This window comes from Lissotriton helveticus, chromosome 8, assembly GCF_964261635.1.
Source record: "Lissotriton helveticus chromosome 8, aLisHel1.1, whole genome shotgun sequence".
NCBI classification, from domain to species: domain Eukaryota; kingdom Metazoa; phylum Chordata; class Amphibia; order Caudata; family Salamandridae; genus Lissotriton; species Lissotriton helveticus.
This window is the reverse complement of record NC_136069.1, coordinates 186,021,521-186,043,038: the sequence shown is the minus strand read 5'-3', so window position 1 is coordinate 186,043,038 and position 21,518 is coordinate 186,021,521. Positions and strand designations below refer to the sequence as shown.

Below are 21,518 nucleotides of genomic sequence, written 5' to 3'. Positions count from 1 at the left end.
TAATACATTGATTTAGAAACCAAGATAACCAAGCATTGGCAGAGTTGAAAGTTATTGCCTGTAAAAGGTGAGGGCAGACCTATTGACTTTGTTGTTTTTTGTTTGTGTTAGATCACCCTTTCATTACCATTCAAAAATGACTTGTAAGCCTTGTTGGAACTGTAACAGTTGAAATTCCTGCTAGTGTATCAAGAGGGATCCGTGTGCACAGTAGTCATCTTGGCATGGTTATTATCTATTCCATTTCTACTGTTTTGTGTGTGTATATGTTGCAATATGTTTGCATGCATACTGGTAAATAGCAGTCATCCTGGAATCGGTTTTATATGCTCCAAGATGGGCATTGTGTGTTTGTATCCCTGTGTCGCCACGCAAGTGCATGCATGCTTTTTGATGCAGCACAAAAGATTGGAGGTTGATTGAGCAGATAGAAATGCTCAATGTGTGTGTGAGAATGTGGGGAGGGACTACTTTTTAAAGTTGTTTTGTCCATGAAATGTTGTGAGCTGGTACTAGTGCTGATGGGCAACCTGTTAACCAATGTCTAAGTGAAGCTGAAAAGCAGGAATATTGGCTGAAAGAGGCAATTCAAAAACTCGTTTTTGTATAATTATCTGTAAATCCTTGTATAATGTGTTATTATGACAATAACTCTCGCCAGACTGCGAAATCGCTCTGTAAGTGAGACCTAAAAGAGATTACTTACATCAGAAAGCCGGGCAGTTCGAGACATATTCCTGCACAGTGACAAATAACTGAATTTATTTAGCATACGACATTCAATTTGGGAAAGGAGCAACAATGACATTTCTTCAAAGACACTAAGCCAAGATAAATCAAAATGTTAGCTGTATCTAGTAGTTGATGAGGAAGTCAGTCACTCCTAATCTGGCAGTGGACGCAGTGACTCAAAGAAAGAAGACAATAAACTGAATTTAAAATCTGCAAATTTTTCCATTTGCCTTTTCGTATTTCTCATTTTTATCTTTGCCATCTGTAAACCAGGACTTTATCTCATTTGTGATCTATTTACACAGTAATTGAAAGGGAAGTCAGCTAGCAGAAGTACACTTCTTTTGCAAGTGTGATGGTGGGTAGAATTTATATTGATAATGACTTATCAGACTAGTCTTGATTCTCAGTAACTTAGGGGAAAGAGTCAAAGCTCTTAGTATCAACAGTAACTTTTTAAATTGATTATTGGTTGTTTTCAGTTCGTACATTCAAAGATCTATACACATTTGTTCATATCAAAGTGACATTGATTCATTGTTGCACACTTCAAACAGTAAATCAAATGCTATTTTTTCAGTTAAAAAAACAATGTCTCCTTCTCTTGGTTTTGGATAAAACAATTGTGAAACGGTTTTTTAGATATATTTTTTTTAAATTTATTTCAGACAACCTGAAGGTTCAAAGCTTGACACTCCCGAGATTCCAATAATTAATCCTAGTAGCACTACCTCAACGGTAAGAGTGAAAAATACTAAAAGTATTCTATTGGCACTAAATCTTGTATCCTTATTCACTTGGTGGAATTAAAAGCCTTGCATGCTCGTTGTTCTGAGTTTGCCTCGCCAGTGACCGATTAAGACTGGTGATTATCATCCATTGATGTCACTAGGCATGACATGTGGCAAAAGTGGTGGCAGCTAAACCTCCAGTTGTGCAGTATTGTTTGTTGTGGATTATTGAGCTTGAGTCAACATCTGCCATAAAGAGTGTATTTAAAAAGGGACCCCAGTTTATTATTTGCTGAAATTCTTGAATACAGAGGCTGAAAAATTGGTCAGAATGCAGTGCGCGTAACACGTTTTTAAACTTCATACACCCTCCGGAAGATGATTTTGCACAAACAAATCTAATGCAGAGCTTGCATATTTTCCTCTTACTATTTGAAAGTAGCAGCTTGCAAATTGAAACCAACGGTACCAGAAAATTGAAAAATATATATTTTTTAGAATCCGAAAAACTGTAAATTTAAAAAGTAATTTCACTAGACCCTGCCCCTTCTTATAGTGTTAACTTTACATATTACTAACAACATACGGAGAGAGAGGGGGTCCAGGGGATTATTTAGAGACCCAACACAGTTATAGTCCCCTACAAGAAACACGATATTAACACAATTAATAACTGAGGGTCTACCAAAGACTATCTTTGTGTACATATGTGTGTATAATGCAACAAAGTGTAATTAAATAAAACTGGTGAGTTGCATAGGGACTAATCACTATGTGATATTGTTCCCATCAGTTATCTGTTCGGAACCGCCCTAGTCATCATTTGGGCCATTACACAGAGTGGTACGTCCACCCCGCACTCACAAGTATCCTTACTATTGATAACTGAAAAGCAGTGCTTAACTAAAAAAGTGAGTGAAAGTGCTTACTGTTAAAATTGGATAATGAATTCAAAAGAACCTCTTTTATTTATGACAAGAATTCATCTCCAAATCTAAAATAATTCAAGTGCAAAGTAACAGTAGTTTGAACAAATATCTACTGCAAAATGTTTTTAGGTCGACATGTTTCTGCAGTTGTGTGACCCCAATGGTGTCTACTGCTTCTTCAGGACCAAAAATTAACCTTGCTACTGCTTTAAACAAACGGGTGAGTGCATAAGGAAACAAAAAAAGAAAGATTTCACCTGATACGGTCCTCGCATCTCTGTTTAGGATGAAATCATATCCATGCGTCCCATTTTGAAGGAAAGAAAAAACAACAAACACATAACACAAAGATAGTAAGACAACAATTCACTAGGGAATGTTATCAGTTCAATGAGCCATATAATTTAGCCCATGCTAGGTATAACACAGCATTACCTACTACTATATATGTTTATAGGTTTATCTCTCACTCACCTAGAGTATGGAGGATACGCGCCGCATCTCACCTGGCTACAGCTCAGGAAAAAGGCGCATTGCTCTAATTAGAGAAACCAAAATGAAGATGGTGCGAAACCCACACCTTCGCTGCTGTACAACTGAGTCTGCCAGAATATTTGTCTACATAGGTAAAGCGCTCTTGGCACTTAGTTGTAAATTCTACTGTCTTGTTTTTACATTTTACGTGATATTACAAATAGTAGTAATGGTCATCTGCTTGTGTTCGTCCAAAACGAACGTGATAGTAAAACGAACAAGATTTGCTCGATAATTTGACAGAAGACCCAACTACGACGGAGGTGCTCACCTGTCCGTCAATACGCCAAGCGGGCATCCGGCTGTTTGGGGAGGCAATAGAATACCCAACTTAGCGTCCTTATGTAAAGATCTACATCAACCTCGTCTCGTAATCAGCGGCGCATCGATGTCACGCGCATCAGAGTACCCCACTCTCATTGGTCAATGTTAGCGCGTCATCGGTATGCGCCCCGGAGGATCATGGGATTTGTAGTCTTTGAAGACGTTTCTACAGTAGTTTCGTGATTTCACAGTTTGTCGAGTAGGTGGTAAACTTGTTGTTTTTATAAAAAGGTTATTTACGAGGGGAGCTCTTATTTAGAGAGCTAGAAACATAAATCAAAATTAAGATTATGAAATAGACCCCTCGCTGGTGTTACCACTATCGTGTCATATTTACTCAACCTGATCATATATGTAAACACATTTATCATTATGATCATTCGTATAGTGTAAAGTAAAAACGGTTACAAATGATATTTCTGTTGAATAGGTGTTTCAGTCTTATTACAACTTGGACAGTGTTTCTTATTATTTCAAATATGATGCTCAAAGAAGCAAGATTCGGTGTGAATCTGGAACAGCATGGCATTATTTTGTCCAGTAGTCACTAAACCCTTTTTCCTGTTTAGATGATAGATGACCTTAGAGGATGCACAATGTTTGTTGGTGAACTCTAAGTGTTCTTACAGGGTCATCCAAGGGATATCATCGTTGAGGCCGCATTTATCAGAGTTCAGACGATATACCCATTTCTGTTCAATTTTGAATAGATGTTTTGAAGTATCGGTGACGTGGGGAGGAATATATGGTTGTTCTAGCACAGTCCAGGTAAAATCAGTTGGTTTATGGCCCACGGTTAAAAAGTGATTTGTGAGGCGGGTAGCTTGTTTCTTACATCTGATTGTGCTCTTGTGTTCTGATATTCTTATTTTAACCTTTCTTGCCGTCATGCCAACGTACTTCAGTTGGCAAGAACACGTGATTAAATAGATAAGGTTAGTGCTGTTACAGTTGGTAAACCTCTTTATCGATATAGGTACTTCACGACGATGGGAACAAAAGAGGTTTACCAACTGTAACAGCACTAACCAGATTGTGCTCAGAACACAAGAGCACAATCAGATGTAAGAAACAAGCTACCCGCCTCACAAATCACTTTTTAACCGTGGGCCATAAACCAACTGATTTTACCTGGACTGTGCTAGAACAACCATATATTCCTCCCCACGTCACCGATACTTCAAAACATCTATTCAAAATTGAACAGAAATGGGTATATCGTCTGAACTCTGATAAATGCGGCCTCAACGAAGATATCCCTTGGATGACCCTGTAAGAACACTCGGGTTTTCTTCAGTACATATAAGAATAATCTGGCCTTTTCCAGTGCATGTGATTCTATACGATAGGTGTTCCTCTAGGTTATACTAGAGTTCACCAACAAACATTGTGCATCCTCTAAGGTCATCTATCATCTAAACAGGAAAAAGCGTTTAGTGACTACTGGACAAAATAATGCCAAGCTGTTCCAGATTCACACCGAATCTTGCTTCTTTGAGCATCATATTTGAAATAATAAGAAACACTGTCCAAGTTGTAATAAGACTGAAACACCTATTCAACAGAAATATCATTTGTAACCGTTTTTACTTTACACTATACGAATGATCATAATGATAAATGTGTTTACATATATGATCAGGTTGAGTAAATATGACACGATAGTGGTAACACCAGCGAGGGGTCTATTTCATAATCTTAATTTTGATTTATGTTTCTAGCTCTCTAAATAAGAGCTTCCCTCGTAAATAACCTTTTTATAAAAACAACAAGTTTACCACCTACTCGACAAACTGTGAAATCACGAAACTACTGTAGATACTTCTTCAAAGACTACAAATCCCATGATCCTCCGGGGCGCATACCGATGACGCGCTAACATTGACCAATGAGAGTGGGGTACTCTCATGCGCGTGACATCGATGCGCCGCTGATTACGAGATGAGGTTGATGTAGATCTTTACATAAGGACGCTAAGTTGGGTAGTCTAGTGCCTCCCCAAACAGCCGGATGCCCGCTTGGCGTATTGACGGACAGGTGAGCACCTCCGTCGTAGTTGGGTCTTCTGTCAAATTATCGAGCAAATCTTGTTCGTTTTACTATCACGTTCGTTTTGGACGAACACAAGCAGATGACCATTACTACTATTTGTAATATCACGTAAAATGTAAAAACAAGACAGTAGAATTTACAACTAAGTGCCAAGAGCGCTTTACCTATGTAGACAAATATTCTGGCAGACTCAGTTGTACAGCAGCGAAGGTGTGGGTTTCTCACCATCTTCATTTTGGTTTCTCTAATTAGAGCAATGCGCCTTTTTCCTGAGCTGTAGCCAGGTGAGAAGCGGCGCGTATCCTCCATACTCTAGGTGAGTGAGAGATAAACCTATAAACATATATAGTAGTAGGTAATGCTGTGTTATACCTAGCATGGGCTAAATTATATGGCTCATTGAACTGATAACATTCCCTAGTGAATTGTTGTCTTACTATCTTTGTGTTATGTGTTTGTTGTTTTTTCTTTCCTTCAAAATGGGACGCATGGATATGATTTCATCCTAAACAGAGATGCGAGGACCGTATCAGGTGAAATCTTTCTTTTTTTGTTTCCTTGTGCACTCACCCGTTTGTTTAAAGCAGTAGCAAGGTTAATTTTTGGTCCTGAAGAAGCAGTAGACACCATTGGGGTCACACAACTGCAGAAACATGTCGACCTAAAAACATTTTGCAGTAGATATTTGTTCAAACTACTGTTACTTTGCACTTGAATTATTTTAGATTTGGAGATGAATTCTTGTCATAAATAAAAGAGGTTCTTTTGAATTCATTATCCAATTTTAACAGTAAGCACTTTCACTCACTTTTTTAGTTAAGCACTGCTTTTCAGTTATCAATAGTAAGGACACTTGTGAGTGCGGGGTGGACGTACCACTCTGTGTAATGGCCCAAATGATGACTAGGGCGGTTCCGAACAGATAACTGATGGGAACAATATCACATAGTGATTAGTCCCTATGCAACTCACCAGTTTTATTTAATTACACTTTGTTGCATTATACACACATATGTACACAAAGATAGTCTTTGGTAGACCCTCAGTTATTAATTGTGTTAATATTAACTTTACATATACCATTCTTGAGGAGTGAAGAGACTCCACCCATTCTAGAGGCAAAAAAAAGATGAGGTTGAAGCTGAAACTAAAAGATTCTTCTTCAAGAAAAAGTAATATTACTAACTGATTAGTTCTTCTATCTCAAAACACTTCAAGCAACATAGAAAAATATAGCTTTTAACTCTTCACAGCACTTGCGGGTTGTCTTCTTGTACTTCAACTGCAACAGAAGCTTGCTTCCTCCAGTGCCTGGATGCTTCATGGCTTCATAACTTGCTATGTCACGTTCTCCCCAGCATCTTTGCATTCATGTGTCTGCAGTAGAACACTTCAGGGACCTTAAAACTCACCAAGGCACAGATCAGGTCTCTCCCGATGTCACTGTGGTGCCGTTGAGTCGGTTCGCCTAAGCTCCTTCGCATTCCCTCACCTTCCCTGCAGCATCTTTTTCATGCAAGGGTACCTCTAGAACCCTCCTAAGTAGCTCGTCCGCTCTGACCTTTAAGTAGGGCCAAACATCCTCACCTGGTAGACTAGTCAAATTTCCCCAGGTTACTGGTCCCCAACTGTAAAGAGGAATTGGTGGTCTTTAACCCAACCCTGGCAATCTAAAGACTCTCCTGCTGTAGTTGTGTGGCACTCAAGGGAAACTCTAAGTTGCATTACTTTGAACTGGCTGCCCTCGCTTGCTGCTAAAACTTTGAACCTCACTGTGCTTTACTTTAAAACTCGTGTGTCTTGATTTTAAAAAAATATACTTTTTAATGCAATCTTACCTCACGCTGCATGCTCCGACCCCGGGCCACCACAGCTGTTGCTGCTTGAGTGGAGGGCGGACCTGCAGAGCATGACACGCCCCCTGACTCATCACACGTCAGGTGGGAAGCACAAAAGGGCCGATGCCAGGGACGCGCAGCTGAAACTCTGTAAGTTGCGTAACTTTGAACTGTCTGTGCTCACTTGCTGCTAAAACTTTGACCCTCACTGTACTTTACTTTTAAACTTGTGTGTTTTGATTTTTTTTTTTTAAACATACTTTTTAATTCAATCATACCTCACGCTGCACGCTCCGACCCCGGTTCACCACAGCTGTTGCTGCTTGAGTGGAGGGCGGACCTGCAGAGCGCGACACGCCCCCCTGACTCGTCACAGATCAGGTGGGAAGCACAAAAGGGCGATGCCAGGGACGCGCACCGGATGCGCACAGCAGGCGCGCAGCTGGCGCGCCTAAGGCAAGCCCATCTGCGACCATCCGCGCCTGGCCCGGGCTTAGGGTCATTAGTCTTGTGTGGCATTCAATCCTCCACCAGGAGACAAAATGGAAACTAAAGGTTTATGATCAGTCTTGATAATAAATCTCGCTCCCCAAATGTAATTCCTAAAGTGTTCCACACTCCACACACACGCTAATAACTCCTTTTCAATCACTGCATAGCGTCTCTCTGTTGAATTAAGAGTGCGTGAAGCAAACGCCACATTCCTCTCCTCTTTACCAGAAAACTGCGAAAGAACACAACCTAGGCCATATAAGCTAGCATCGACAGTAAGAACACATGTCTTCCCAACACAAAATGATTTAAGAGATGGCGCAGCAATCATGTCCGCTTTAATCTTTTCAAATGCTTTTTGTTGACTATCTCCCCATTCAAATACAACATTCTTCCTCATCAATTCTCTTAAAGGTTCCATTTTTGACGCAAAGTCCTTAATAAATTTACTGTAATATTCACAAAGACCGGAAAAGGAAAGAAGTTTCTCTTTAGAATTTGGCGCAGGTGCTTTGAGAATGGCATCAACCAACGATTTTTTTGGAACTACACCATTTTTAGAGAGAGTATGTCCTAAGTATTCAATAGACTCTTGGAAAAATGTACACTTGTTTCTTTTTAAAGTCAGACCATAGTCCTTGAGAATCCCACATACATTATTTAAGTGCTTCGAATGACTCCCTACATCTGGTGAGAAAATCAAGATGTCATCTTGAAAACACTTCACACATGACTGCATTCCTTTAAAAAGATGACACATTGATCTCTGAAAAACTGACGCTGCAGAGGCAAGTCCAAATGGCATTCTTTTAAATTGAAACAGCCCCTGCGGCGTTATGAAGGCAGTCAAATGACGAGATTCCTTAGCCAACTCTATTTGATCTTTGTTGGAGATTGCGAGTGTACCTGACAGCTTCTTGTTTGTCCCCTTACCTTGTGGGGAAATCGACACACGCCGCCAGGGGTCTTTGCCTGCCTGCCTCCCGCCGCCTAACTCCTTCAACCAACGTGGAGTAGGGCCGCCGAGCGGAGCGTGGGCGGGCACCTCAAAACTACAAATCCCAGCAGCCCCAGCGGGGCAAAACTACAGCGTTTGGCGCCAGGAGGCGCTCAAATAGGACGTCATCCCTGACGAGTGGGGGCTCTTTGTTGGAGATTGCGAGTGTACCTGACAGCTTCTTGTTTGTCCCCTTACCTTGTGGGGAAATCGACACATGCCGCCAGGGGTCTTTGCCTGCCCGCCTCCCGCCACCTAACTCCTTCAACCAACGTGGAGTAGGGCCGCCGAGCGTGGGCGGGCACCTCAAAACTACAAATCCCAGCAGCCCCAGCGGGGCAAAACTACAGCGTTTGGCGCCAGGAGGCGCTCAAATAGGACGTCATCACCGCCTCGCGGGACGCCCGGGGCGAAGCCCGGGCAAAGGGCGGGCCCTCTACGGCCCTCATCGGCAGGAGGAGGCTGGACTGGGCCAGTTACCCTGCCCAAAAAGCTGTGGAGGTATCTAGCATAGATTTATAATTTATGGACATCTCAAAATATCACTCTGTTAATAGTATGGAGATGCGTGAGACAAGAAGCAGGGCAGCAGCGGGAGGGAAGAAACTAACAGGCACCTTAGATGACTTTATTGTGAGAACTAACATATTGATTGATGAGGGGATCTCTTTGATGGAAAGAAGGGTATCGCAGGACTTGGAACATGCAAAAAGGTCCTCTATGGGCCATTTTGCTAATGTACGGAGCCCAAATAGAGGAGGGAATATCAGTTTATCTATGGATGTGACTAGTACAGCTGTCTCACAAACTCCTCTCGAAACTACTCAGATTCCCTTGGTTCAAACTCTTATATCCCCCCAGGCATCTACTAGCGTTCTGATACACATAGCAGCCACACCTAATGATAAAAATGTTGTGCTACAGGGGATAAAGGTAGGGGCAATCCCCAAAAAGAGGACAAACCAAACTATGCTCACTAACACAAGTGGCAATGACTTATTGATAGACACAAGTAATGCTCTTACTGCTAATGGAAATACACAAGGAGAAGACGGCCTACCCCCTAACGCAGTGTGCCTAGCTATCCCGGATGACAACATTTTGGATGATTCGATGGCTGACTTAATATCTAATAGCTCTAGTAATAGCTCACCTGAGGTTAGTCTTACTGTTGGTAGGGAAAGAGAAACTACAATGCTCTACCTGTTGGAGACCTCAATGAAAACTTTATTAATTCCCCTGATAGATCATCTTAAGGAGTTGGAGAAACAAATCCAAGACCTGAAAAGAGACACACATACGCAGTATGAGAACTTGGCTAAACAAATAGCCAACGTAAGCGCCCCTAAGGCTCAAGCTATAGTAACATCATCTAATAAACCTGGGCCTATACTGCCAAAGGGTGTCCCAAATAGTACTTCTCTGGGTACAACTAAGCCCGACAAAGGAAAACGACCTAATAATCCACTATTAAAACGGCATTAATACCTAAAAACTTAGCCGTTTCTTCCAATAAGGCTCCAACTCCACAAACTCCTGTTCAAGTACCTGTCAAAGACCAACCAGTTATAAGTGATGCACGCAGAAATATAAATTTACCACCAAAAGCCTCACCATATGTCGTGGTTTTGACCGGAGTTCCGGAACTAGATGCTCAATCAATTGAAACCAATGGGGCATTAATAAATAAGGCCATTCACTGGCTTAATAATAACTATCCTCTCCCGCCAGCGATCAAAATTAATATCCTAATGGCAGAAAGGGCACCATGGATTGGGTATAATAAAAAAAGGGCTCAAGGCGACTGTGTGGCGATAACTTTTGAAAACCCACGTACTGCGGAATACATCACAACGAGGGCCCCTAGAAACCATGGCCTGTCCATTGTAGCTAGGGCACTACCCTATTTTTACAATGATGGGGAACATCCGGATAATGGGTGGGCTGGACTAGGGACAACCGATATCCAAGAGGCAGAAGTGGTGTGGACTATGATAGGATTCAGTATAACACACAATGGGGAGGGGTGAATGAGGATGGATGGAATGTGGTGAAACATAGGGGGAGGATTCCACACTTTTTCCCGCAAAGGTATGAGCCAACTTCCTCCCATTATCCCATGCCATAATCGTTTTGACTGTCTAGAAATGTTGGATTGACTCCCTGAGGCCAAAGAGCCTCTAAAGGTTTCTACTCCTGTAAGCCCGGGGGAGATTAATCTATCCGGGTATGATGTGCCACACGAAACTGGAGTGGAGGCTATGATAACACAAGGGATGCAGGGTGGCCAAGCAGGGGCAGCTGTAGAGGTGTCCCCTAAAGAAAAGTTCTGTAAAGTGATCTTTTGGAATGTGGCAGGCATAAAACAAAAAATTGTCAATCCATCTTGGGATGATGTAATTACTGGTGTAGGTATACTAGCCTTACAAGAAACTTGGGCCACTGCACCGATACATTTAAATGGTTACAAAACCTTCTTTACTCCCGCAGTAGGGGGTGTATATGGAAGACCCAAGGGTGGTTTAACAACATATATATCTAACCTTCTAGTATATGATAAGATTTCTTTCTCCCCTGGATTCAGCTACTATCAGAAAATAGTGATAGACACAAGGAAGGGCCCAAGGATTGTCTTTTTAAATTTTTATAATAACTTCTCAAGTAGCATGATTAAGGAAGTACTCGCATTAATAACTGAAGAATTGCAGACTGAAATTGACAAGAAAAAAAGGGGCGAAGTAATATTCTTGTGGGGGGGTGATTTTAATTGTACATTGTGTAAAAAGGGTCAAAAGGGTATATGCGGCCTGATGTTGGAACAGGATATTAATTTAACGCACTTCGAACATACCCTACTTGGAGACTCATTAAATGAGATGATTTTTAATTTTGATTTTGGGTTCACGAATGAAATAGCCAACCACACAAAGTCATTTGCTCCAACTTTTGTGGGTCGGGGGGCTTCGACTATTATCGATTTTAGTCTTTGCACAATTAGCTCTGCTGGAAGATTGATTAGCTCTAGTATAATGGACTTAGCATTAAGTGACCACTTTCCACAGGAAGTAAAAATGGAGAATCTATTTGTCCCACCCGAAAATGCAGTAAGCTCTAAGTACACGGTGCAGGATGTGAAGTTAGGTTCCCAAAATGGTTATACTCTTAAATGGAGCAAAGTGGTCCCGGATAACTTTTTGTCCAAAGTGATGACAAAGTGTTTGAATAGCTTTTCGATCTGTTTGAGTGAAGATGCTGAGAGTAATGATATTTTAGCCCATTTTAACATTATTGCTACCACAATTAAGTAGGTGCTGTGGGTTACACGAAAAAATTGCCTAAAGCTTACCAGGAAATGGTTCGATAATAAGTGCACTAAAGCCTTAACAAATCTTAGACACGCAATCCATCAGAGACCGCGGGACGTAATCCTAATTAGAGACTCAAGGAGGAATTACAATACAGCATTGAAGGATAGGAAGAACGTGATAAAAAGGGAAGCGTGGGATGAACTATGCTCGGCTTCACAATCGAAGGATTCAGCCGCTTTTTGGAGGGTTATAAATACTCCGCTCCTGTTTGACAAAAAAGCATGCATAGAAATTGCTGTCACAGAAGATGAGTGGGTGGCCCATTTTTCCTCCCTTTATACAGCTGCTGAACCAGTGCTCGATATAGGTCATGATTCCATGATGGTAACTATAGATCCACCTAAAGCTCTGGTTGTAACTCTTCCTGAAGTCCTTGAGAGCTTGAAGGCAACTAAGGGGAGGTAAGGCGGCTGGACCAGACGGTATACCAGCCGACCTTTATAAGGCCAATATTGACCTATGGGGGCCAATGCTAGTTAAGCTTTTTAATGCTGCCTTGGCAAAAGGCCTAATCCCTACTTGGTTTACATCAATAATAGTCCCGATTTTCAAGAAAGGTGATAGGCAGAACTGCACATGTTATAGGCCAATTTCCTTATTAGATTCCTCCATAAAAATTCTGGGTAGAGTGGTTTTAGTTAAGTTGCAACGCTGGGCAGAAGAAAATGGGGTGTTAAGCGATTTCCAATATGGTTTCCAAAAAGGTTTAGGGACCACAGAGCAAGGGCTAAACTTATTTATCTTGCAACAGAAGTACATAAGGGTTAAAAAACAATGTCTATACCTCACTTTTGTCGACTTATCTTCGGCTTTTGATTGCGTGTCCCATAACAAGTTGTGGGTAATAATGGCCGAATTGGGGGTAGACAATGCTATTATATGCTTTCTGAGAGATCTATATTCTGGGGCCACTGCAACGGTCCGGTATGGGAAGGAGGGAGAATGTAGCAGACACTTTGGGATTGGTCGTGGTGTACGCCAAGGATGCGTTTTAGCACCCTTTTTATTCTTGTTGTACACAAATGGCTTGGAGCAACGCCTCGTGCATGAGGGCAGGGACATGCCTATGGTTGGTGGGAGGCCGGTCCCTGCCCTACTGTACGCGGACGATGCAGTCCTGATGGCACGCACCCCTATGGCACTTCAAACTCTGGTTACAACTTTTAACACCTTTATGCTTAGTTTGGACCTGAAAATTAATTGTTCAAAGACATTTTCTATGTATTGTGGGACAAGAACAAGCAGGCATTTGAAGTCCATCTTCATAAATTCAAATCCCTTAGAGAAGACTCCTACTTTCCCATATCTGGGCATTTTGTTTCAGGAAAGTGGCTCATGGAGTAGTGCTATTAATGCTAGAACCTTGTTATTTTCCAAAACTATTATGGCTTTACAGTGCTTTATAAAAAAGTTAGGGAAAAAACCCATAAGGGAGATTTTAACCATTTATAACGCAACTTGTATAGCAGTAGCTATCTATGGTTCAGGATTATGGGGCTACTCAAATGTCAGTGCAATTCAAACCATGGAAAATAAGTTCTTACGGCATATTCTGTCCATTCCTGAAAGTACTGCGACCTTTATATGCCACGCTGAATTAGGTTTGGTGTTTGTTACTGACACAATCAAGACTCAGCCGATTTTGCTCTGGCACAGGGTTTGGACAAACGACGAGTGTGTGGTCAACCGGGCAATTTTAAAGGACGTCCTAGCATTGGATAATATTAATAATTGTAAATGGATATGTTATATTAGAAAGTTTCTTGAGGAACTAGGCTGTGTTCAATATTTTGAGAATCCATTATCTATGGTACACATCTCAAGAAAAGGACTAAAAAGATTGTGTATCGCTCACCTCATGGAAAAGAGACAATTGGAGGAGATGAAAAAGAAGACTGTCTCTGCCCATCAGGCAACTATAATTGGAGAGAAACTACAGCCATATTTAACTTTATACATGTCCAACCATGAACGTTTCCTTTTAACCCGGTTTAGACTTAACATCATTTTCAGATTATTATCCTTCCCTGTGATGAACTGTTGGTTGAAAGACTTATGCCCATGCCCATGTGATGATGTGTCCCTGCAATCCGATATCCATATTTTATTTTTTTGTAAATTTTATACTTCTTATCGGAAAAAACTCATTATCCCTATTCTTAAAGATTTGAATGTATACAGATGTCGCCTAGCGTTTTTAGAGTTTCAAAAAATGGAAACTGTTTTTATGGTAGCGTCACTCTCTGAATTTCTTAAACTAGTTTTTAAGTGTCGTAAAACTCTAAACATGAATTAATTTTTTGTACTTACGTTTTTGAATATGTTCTTCTGTTGAGAATTTAAATAATGATCACCTGACCCACTGTAAATTGTATTTTTCATGCTACTTTCATGGTTATTCTCTGTTTTTAACCGAATAAAGTATTTTGAACTGAACTGATAGGCCGATCTTAGGTCCAATGTAGAGAAAATCGTGGCCCCTCCCAGTGTACTAACAACTTCATTAATGTTAGGTAAAGGATGGCAGTCAATTAGAATGTTAGCATTTAGAGCACGAAGATCTACACACAACCTCAGGGAATTATCTGATTTTCGTGCCAAAACGATGGGCGAAACCCACTCAGACGATTCCACTTCTTCTATCACTCCCTCACTCAACATTCCAGCCAACAACTTTCCTAACTCATCTCTCACATTAATCGGTACATTCCTGAGTTTTTGTTTGACAGGAGAAACTCCAGCTTTTAGTTTAATTTCATGACAAAACCTCTTACGTTTTCCTAACGTATCAGTACAAACTTCAGGAAACAACTCCTCAACTACAACAGAACTATCATTGATCCCAGAACAAAAATCCATCTCTTCTACTAACATAACTGGTTCTTTACTTCGTGGATTGAGTTTGATACCAAGTTTCCATTGATCTCTCCAACCCAAAACATTGATACCTTTTTTAGCAACATACATCTTTACATGAGCTGACCTCCCTTTAAATTCCATATTTGAAGCAATATAACCAACAAAATCAATGGTAGATTCATTAAAACATTTGGCAACAATATCAGGGCTAGATAAATCATCAAGAGATAAAGTATCCTTAAACTTTTCATGAAAATATTCTACAGTTATAATGGTCCATGGTGAACCAGAGTCAGCCATAAGAATTAAAATTTCACCCAGAAATTTGACATGACATTTAGGAGAAGGAAGATACTCCTCAACAGCACTTACACCTTGAATTGAAACAACCATCCCAACACAAGAATCCTCATCAGCAGAATTCAACTCTCTCAACTGAAACATCTCTACTCTTAGGCCCTACATTCCTTTGAGGTTCAATAATTCTCTTGCGATCATCCTTACAAGCTTTAGCAAAATGCCCAATTCTACCACACTTGACGCACTCTTTCCCAATAGCAGGACAAAACTTGAATGATGCTATATGGTTGGTACTTCCACATCTAAACCAGACAATATTCCTAGAATCTTTAAAATATTGTGGTGTAGATTTTTTCTTTAAACTACACACTTCATCAATGGTTTTACTATTACCTCCTTTGGCATTGACATCATCTATAGTCTTTCTCCATTTCTCCGATTGTTCAAAGGCTTTTGCTGTGGATATAGTGTCATTAAGATTTGGATTTCCCAAAATTCATAACTGCTCTTGTGTTTTTTTGTTCTTCACGTTTACAATAATTTGGTCTCTTATCATTTCGTCTGCTAAGTTACCAAAATTGCATGCGATCACAAGACTCCTGAGAGCAGTTAGAAAATCATCAAAAGTTTCTGAATCTCTCTGAGCTCTTGTATAAAATTTATATCTGTTAAGAGCAATACTAGATGAAGGTTTGAAACGAGTTTCAATACGCATGAGGGCTTCATCAAATGTTCCCAAATCACCACTAGCAACAGGGAGAGTTCTGAAAATAGCTTGCCCCTCCGAACCCAGACAATGTAAGAAAATATTTTTCTTTCTTTCATTACCCATCCTTTCTCCATCAATCACTTTTAAATAGGTAAGAAACTCTTCCTTCCATCTAGACCAAGGTATAGGTGGCTCTTGTGAGACGTTGGCCTGATATATAGTGTTCACTATTCTAGTGATCACTCTGTATCATTCCAAACAACCCTTATTGATGATTGGTTGTAAGTCAACCTTGTAGACCAGCTATCCTAGTAGCGTGGACAAGAGCAGTCTTTAGGCTAAACTCTAGAGGGCGTGTTAAGCCAGCTGTTTTACCATCACATATACCCCTTGAACACCAAGTGAAAGGACACCACACAAGTTGTTATAAAAAATAAAGGATATTTATTAATAACAAGACTACCCTGAACTCTTTATGAGTCAGGGACCTAAGCACAATTACAAAACTCTTGAGAAAATACTGCAAGTTGCACAAATAACACAAATGCCCGAGGGGCACGAAAACCCATATACTCTACAAGTGGAATGCAAAATACTAGCAGATAAGTAACATGATCCAGAGGCTTCAGGACCGCTAGGACTACCTTACTGAACCCTCAGGTTAGGAGCAGGAGGCCTAGGGAACCCGGGTGCAGAGTGGGAACTCTTACGCGGGATGCGGGACAAAGTCTATGGATGCTAGTAATTCTAAAGTTACTGTTTCCGGCCGAATCCGACTAGGTAGACTAAAAACGAAAAAGGATCTGGACACTAGGATAGTGAACCTGTGCTGGAGCACCGAAATGCTCGTGTTACCTAGCCCAGGGGCTGCGGCTGCATAGAGTTCAAATGACGTCGGGAATCCTCGTTGTAGTCTATGGAGCCTGAAAGATGTTGCTGGCAGGCGACCAGTGAAGATGTTTGGTGTGATCCAAGGCTGGATCAGTGAAGAAGTCGACCTGAAAGCAGAGGGGACTCAGTTCTCAATCACTAGCCAGTGATTGTGTGGGCACCAGGATGGCACCGGATGAAGTCACCGCGATCAGGTGAGTGGGTGACGCTGGACTCTGCAGTCACACGGGCCAGGAGGCGTTGTCGGCGTCCAGGCTGGAGGTGCGAGCTGTCCCACGATGGTGTCTGCTGTCGGCGATGCTGGATCCAAGATTGGAGCAACAAGCCTTGGCAAAGGCAAGCCCACGCCGTTGAATCAAAATGGCGTCTGGAGTGGACCAGGAGGGTCCAGGGCACTTCTTGTTGAAAAAGGAGCAAGGGCCAGTCTAGAGGACCTAGACCAGCGGTGAAAACGTCGTGGTACGTCGTCAGGAGGGCCACTAGCTGACGGGCAAGTGACCGGACAACGTGGCAAACAGCAAGGCAGCAGAAGGGCCCCACGCAGATCTCTGGGATGCTGGGGGGCTGGACTTCGGTGCTGGAGCTGCGCAGGGTTGGGGCTTCTCAAACCCCAGTGCACCCACTCGAGGATCCCTCGGCGGTCGTGCTGGTTAAGCGTCGTGCAGGTCTTGAAGATAGCCGGTCCCACGGGTCTCGTCGCACCCACGAATCTCAGCTGGGCTGATGATGCAGGTAGAGGTCAGAGATGGCAGGGAATCCGGGTCTCGTTGAGCTGGTCAGTCTTGATCCGGAGTATGGACGTGCAGCAAACCGCAAGCGCTTAGATGGTGCCTGCTGGTGCAGGGTGGCTACTCCTTAGCCACAAGGGAGAGTCTTCACAGAATAACAAGAGTTCCTTTCGTGGAAAGTAGTTCAAGTTTCAAGATTATCCAATTTGGGAAGGGTGCCTGCTCCTACCTTTATTCTAAGAAAAGGGGCTGGCACGCGACTAGGTCCTGCCCATGGGTGGGACCAGGAGGGGGGTGGTGACACCCCTCTCCTTTGTCTGGTCTCTCCCCAGCTCAGGGGCTGGTGTGCCCCTGGAACTGGTTTGAGCCAGCATATGCACAGTGAGCACCGGGGTGCCACTTGCAGTCACCTTCCTCTCAGCCCTGCCTACCTGGAATACACAAAATCCTGTCTCGGGTGGTGCTAGCACCTCCCAAGGCAGGAAACCCTTTGTCCGAGCCCCCCTCGCTGGAAGGACTCCCAGCAGCAGGAGGTCAGACTTGTGTCTGTGGTGGCAGCATCCATTTTGTGATGCTGAGGCTCGAGTTAACTTTAACCGGGGTTCACAGTTACATACATGTCGTGTCCATCTAGAAGGGTGGAATGCTAACCCCGTCGCCAGAATTGGCGAGGGGTCAGTATTCCAATTCGTATGACACCTTACTCGACATGTTTTGATAATGCTATGCCAAAGTTAGTATTTGACCGCGAGGTTCATAATGCACTTAAGAGTATATGGTATAGCGTTATCATGGAACAGCTATGAGGACTTGGTTCCGCAAGCTGCAAACGGGCTCAGCTCATGCCAGAGCACCATCTCACATAATTCCAAGCACTCTGCCTTCAGGATTGATAAGGCCTGCCATAGGAGTGACTGATAGGAATATATGTGTCCATTTTAGGGTTAGATATAGGAATACTGTATCTAAAGCAAAGGGTGATTACAACACCTTGCCCCAGCTGTCATGCAGCCAGTTGTGTCAGATTTGGGTGGCCAGCCAGGGGTGGCATAATGCATGCTGCAGCCCCTGGTAGGCCCTGGGTACACCAATGCCCTGGATACCTAAGGTATGCTGTACAGGGACTGATAAGGTGGCCCAGTACCAATTGGTAAATGCACCTAAGGTACATGCTTGTCAATTTAGACAGAGAACAGCTAGGCTGTGGGTCTGATTAGCAGGCCCACAGCCAGGGAAAGTCGTAAACGAGTGAAGCAAAAAGCAAAAATCTGGGGTGGCTATGGGATTGCAAACCCCACTCTCCTACATAAACCCTCCCCCAAACTTAGGGACATTAAACTAACATTGACCAGGTGAGTCTTCTTGTTCTAAGTGGAAGTACCTGGAGAGACCATCTGCATTACAATAGTCAGTCCCTAGGCGGTGCTCCACTGTAAAGTCCATCCCCTGTAGGGAAATGGACCACCTAAGAAGTTTGGGGTTTTCACCCTTCATTTGATTTAGCCATAAGAGGGGCTTATGGTCGGTCTGAATCTTGAAGTGAGTACCAAACAAGTATGGCCTCAACTTCTTCAGGGCCCAAACCACAGCAAAGGCCTCCCTCTCAATAGCTGACCAACGTTTCTCTCTAGGGGTCAGCCTTCTACTTATAAAAGCAATGGGCTGGTCATGACCATCCATATTCAGCTGAGATAGAACAGCTCCCACACCCAACTCAGAAGCATCTGTTTGGACAATGAAAGGCTTGGAGTAGTCTGGACTCTTGAGAATAGGTGCAGTGCACATGGCCTGCTTTAGGTCATCGAATGCCTTCTGACAGCTAACTGTCCACTGAACTTTCTTTGGCATTTTCTTACTTGTCAGGTCATTAAGTGGAGTCACAATGGTTCCATAATTTCTGACAAATTTCCTGTAATAACCAGACAGGCCCAAGAAAGCTCTGACCTGTGTCTGGGTGGTTGGAGGAGCCCAGTCCTTTATGGCCTGTATCTTGCTCTCCAATGGTTGAACCTGGCCTCCACCCACAAGGTGGCCCAGGTACACAACCTCACTCTGCCCTATCTGGCACTTAGTAGCCTTGATAGTGAGGCCTGCCTTTTGCAGGGCCTCTAAAACTTTCCTTAGGTGGATCAGGTGATCCTCCCAGGTGGAGCTAAAGACAGCAATATCATCTAGATATGCTGCACAGAAGTCATCCAACCCAGTGAGAACTTGGTTCACCAACCTTTGAAAAGTGGCAGGTGCATTTTTCCAACCAAAGGGCATCACCACAAACTGGTAATGACCTCCAGGGGTCGAAAATGCTGTTTTGGCTTTGGCATCCTCAGCTAACCTGATCTGCCAATAACCAGCTGTCAGGTCAAATGTACTTAAGAAAGTTGCAGAAGCCAACTTGTCTATCAGTTCATCTGCCCTAGGTATTGGATGGGCATCTGTCTTAGTGACAGCATTGAGACCCCTGTAGTCTACGCAAAACCTCATCTCTCTCTTACCATTCTGGGTGTGAGGTTTAGGCACTAGAACTACAGGACTAGCCCAAGGGCTCTCTGAGGGTTCAATGACTCCCAATTCCAACATCTTTTGTACTTCTTGTTTTATGCAGTCCCTGACGTGGTCAGGTTGCCTGTAGATTTTACTCTTTATAGGCAGACTGTCTCCAGTGTCCACCTCATGTGTGAACCAGTTTGTCTGACTGGGGGTCAGAGAAAACATTTGTCTGAAGGATTGAAGGACTTGCTTACAATCCTTTTGTTGATGCTCAGAGAGGCTGTCAGAAAAGACTACACCATCTACTGACCCATCATCAGGGTTCTGAGTGAGCAGGTCTGGGAGAGGGTCACTCTCTTCCTCCTGCCCCTCATCTGTGGCCATGAGCAAGCCCATGTCCTCCCTGTCAACAAATGCTTTGAGCCTATTCACATGAAGTACTCTGTGAGGGCTCCTGGGAGTTCCCATGTCCACCAAGTAGGGGACCTCTCCCTTTTGCTCAATGATGATGTGGGGTCTAGACCATTTGTCTTGGAGAGCTGTTGGGGCCACTGGCTCCAACACCCACACCTTCTGTCCTGCATGGTAAACAGTTAGGACAGCCTTTTGGTCATGCCAAGCTTTTTGGAGTTCTTGGCTGGCCTCCAGGTTTTTAGATGCCTTCTCCATGTACTCTGCCATCCTGGAGCGGAGACCAAGTACATAGTCCACTATGTCAAGTTTAGGCTTTTTGAGAGGTAACTCCCATCCTTCCTTCACAAGACATAGGGGTCCTCTTACAGGATGCCCAAACAGAAGCTCAAAAGGGCTGTATCCAACCCCCTTCTGTGGGATCTCTCTGTAAGCAAACAGAAGGCAGAGTAAAAGGATGTCCCATCTTCGCCTAAGCTTTTCAGGTAACCCTTTATCATCCCTTTGAGGGTCTTGTTGAATCTTTCAACAAGCCCATTGCATTGTGGGTGATAGGGTTTGGTGAATTTGTAATTTACACCACACTCCTTCCACATAGCAGTCAAGTATCCTGACATGAAGTTTGCTCCTCTGTCAGAAATGACCTCCTTAGGAAACCCCACTCTGGAGAAAACTCCAACCAGGGCTCTAGCCACAACAGGAGCTGTAGTGGTCCTAAGGGGAATAGCTTCTGGATACCTGGTGGCATGATCCACTACCACCAGTATAAATCTGTGCCCAGATGCTGTTGGGGGGTGCATTGGTCCAACAATGTCAATCCCCACTCTTTCAAAGGGTACCCCCACCACAGGTAGTGGTATAAGGGGGGCCTTTGTGGTGCCACCTGATTTGCCACTGGCTTGGCAGGTGACACATGAGCGACAAAACTCTTTGGTGTCTTCAGACATATGAGGCCAGTGAAAGTGTGGGGCAAGCCTGTCCCAAGTCTTGTTCTGGCCTAAGTGACCTGCAAGGGGAATTTCGTGGGCTAAGGTGAGAAGGAAACCTCTCAGAGACAAGGGGATGACCAGCCTCCTGGTAGCACCAGGATTGGGGTCTCTTGCCTCAGAGTATAGGAGTCCTTCGTCCCAATATAC

General features: G+C 43.1%; 1 protein-coding gene across 5 annotated transcripts in view; it reads left to right on the top strand.

Annotated features, from left to right (window-relative positions):
- The window catches only part of TTC3 (tetratricopeptide repeat domain 3), a 1,911,479-nt gene that overhangs the window by 591,980 nt on the left and 1,297,981 nt on the right, over positions 1-21,518 (top strand). For all 5 annotated transcript variants that reach the window (XM_078656864.1, XM_078656865.1, XM_078656863.1 and 2 more), the window contains one exon: positions 1,401-1,470. In XM_078656864.1, coding sequence (XP_078512990.1) covers positions 1,401-1,470 — 70 coding nt within the window. The remainder of the gene's footprint in view (positions 1-1,400; positions 1,471-21,518) is intronic.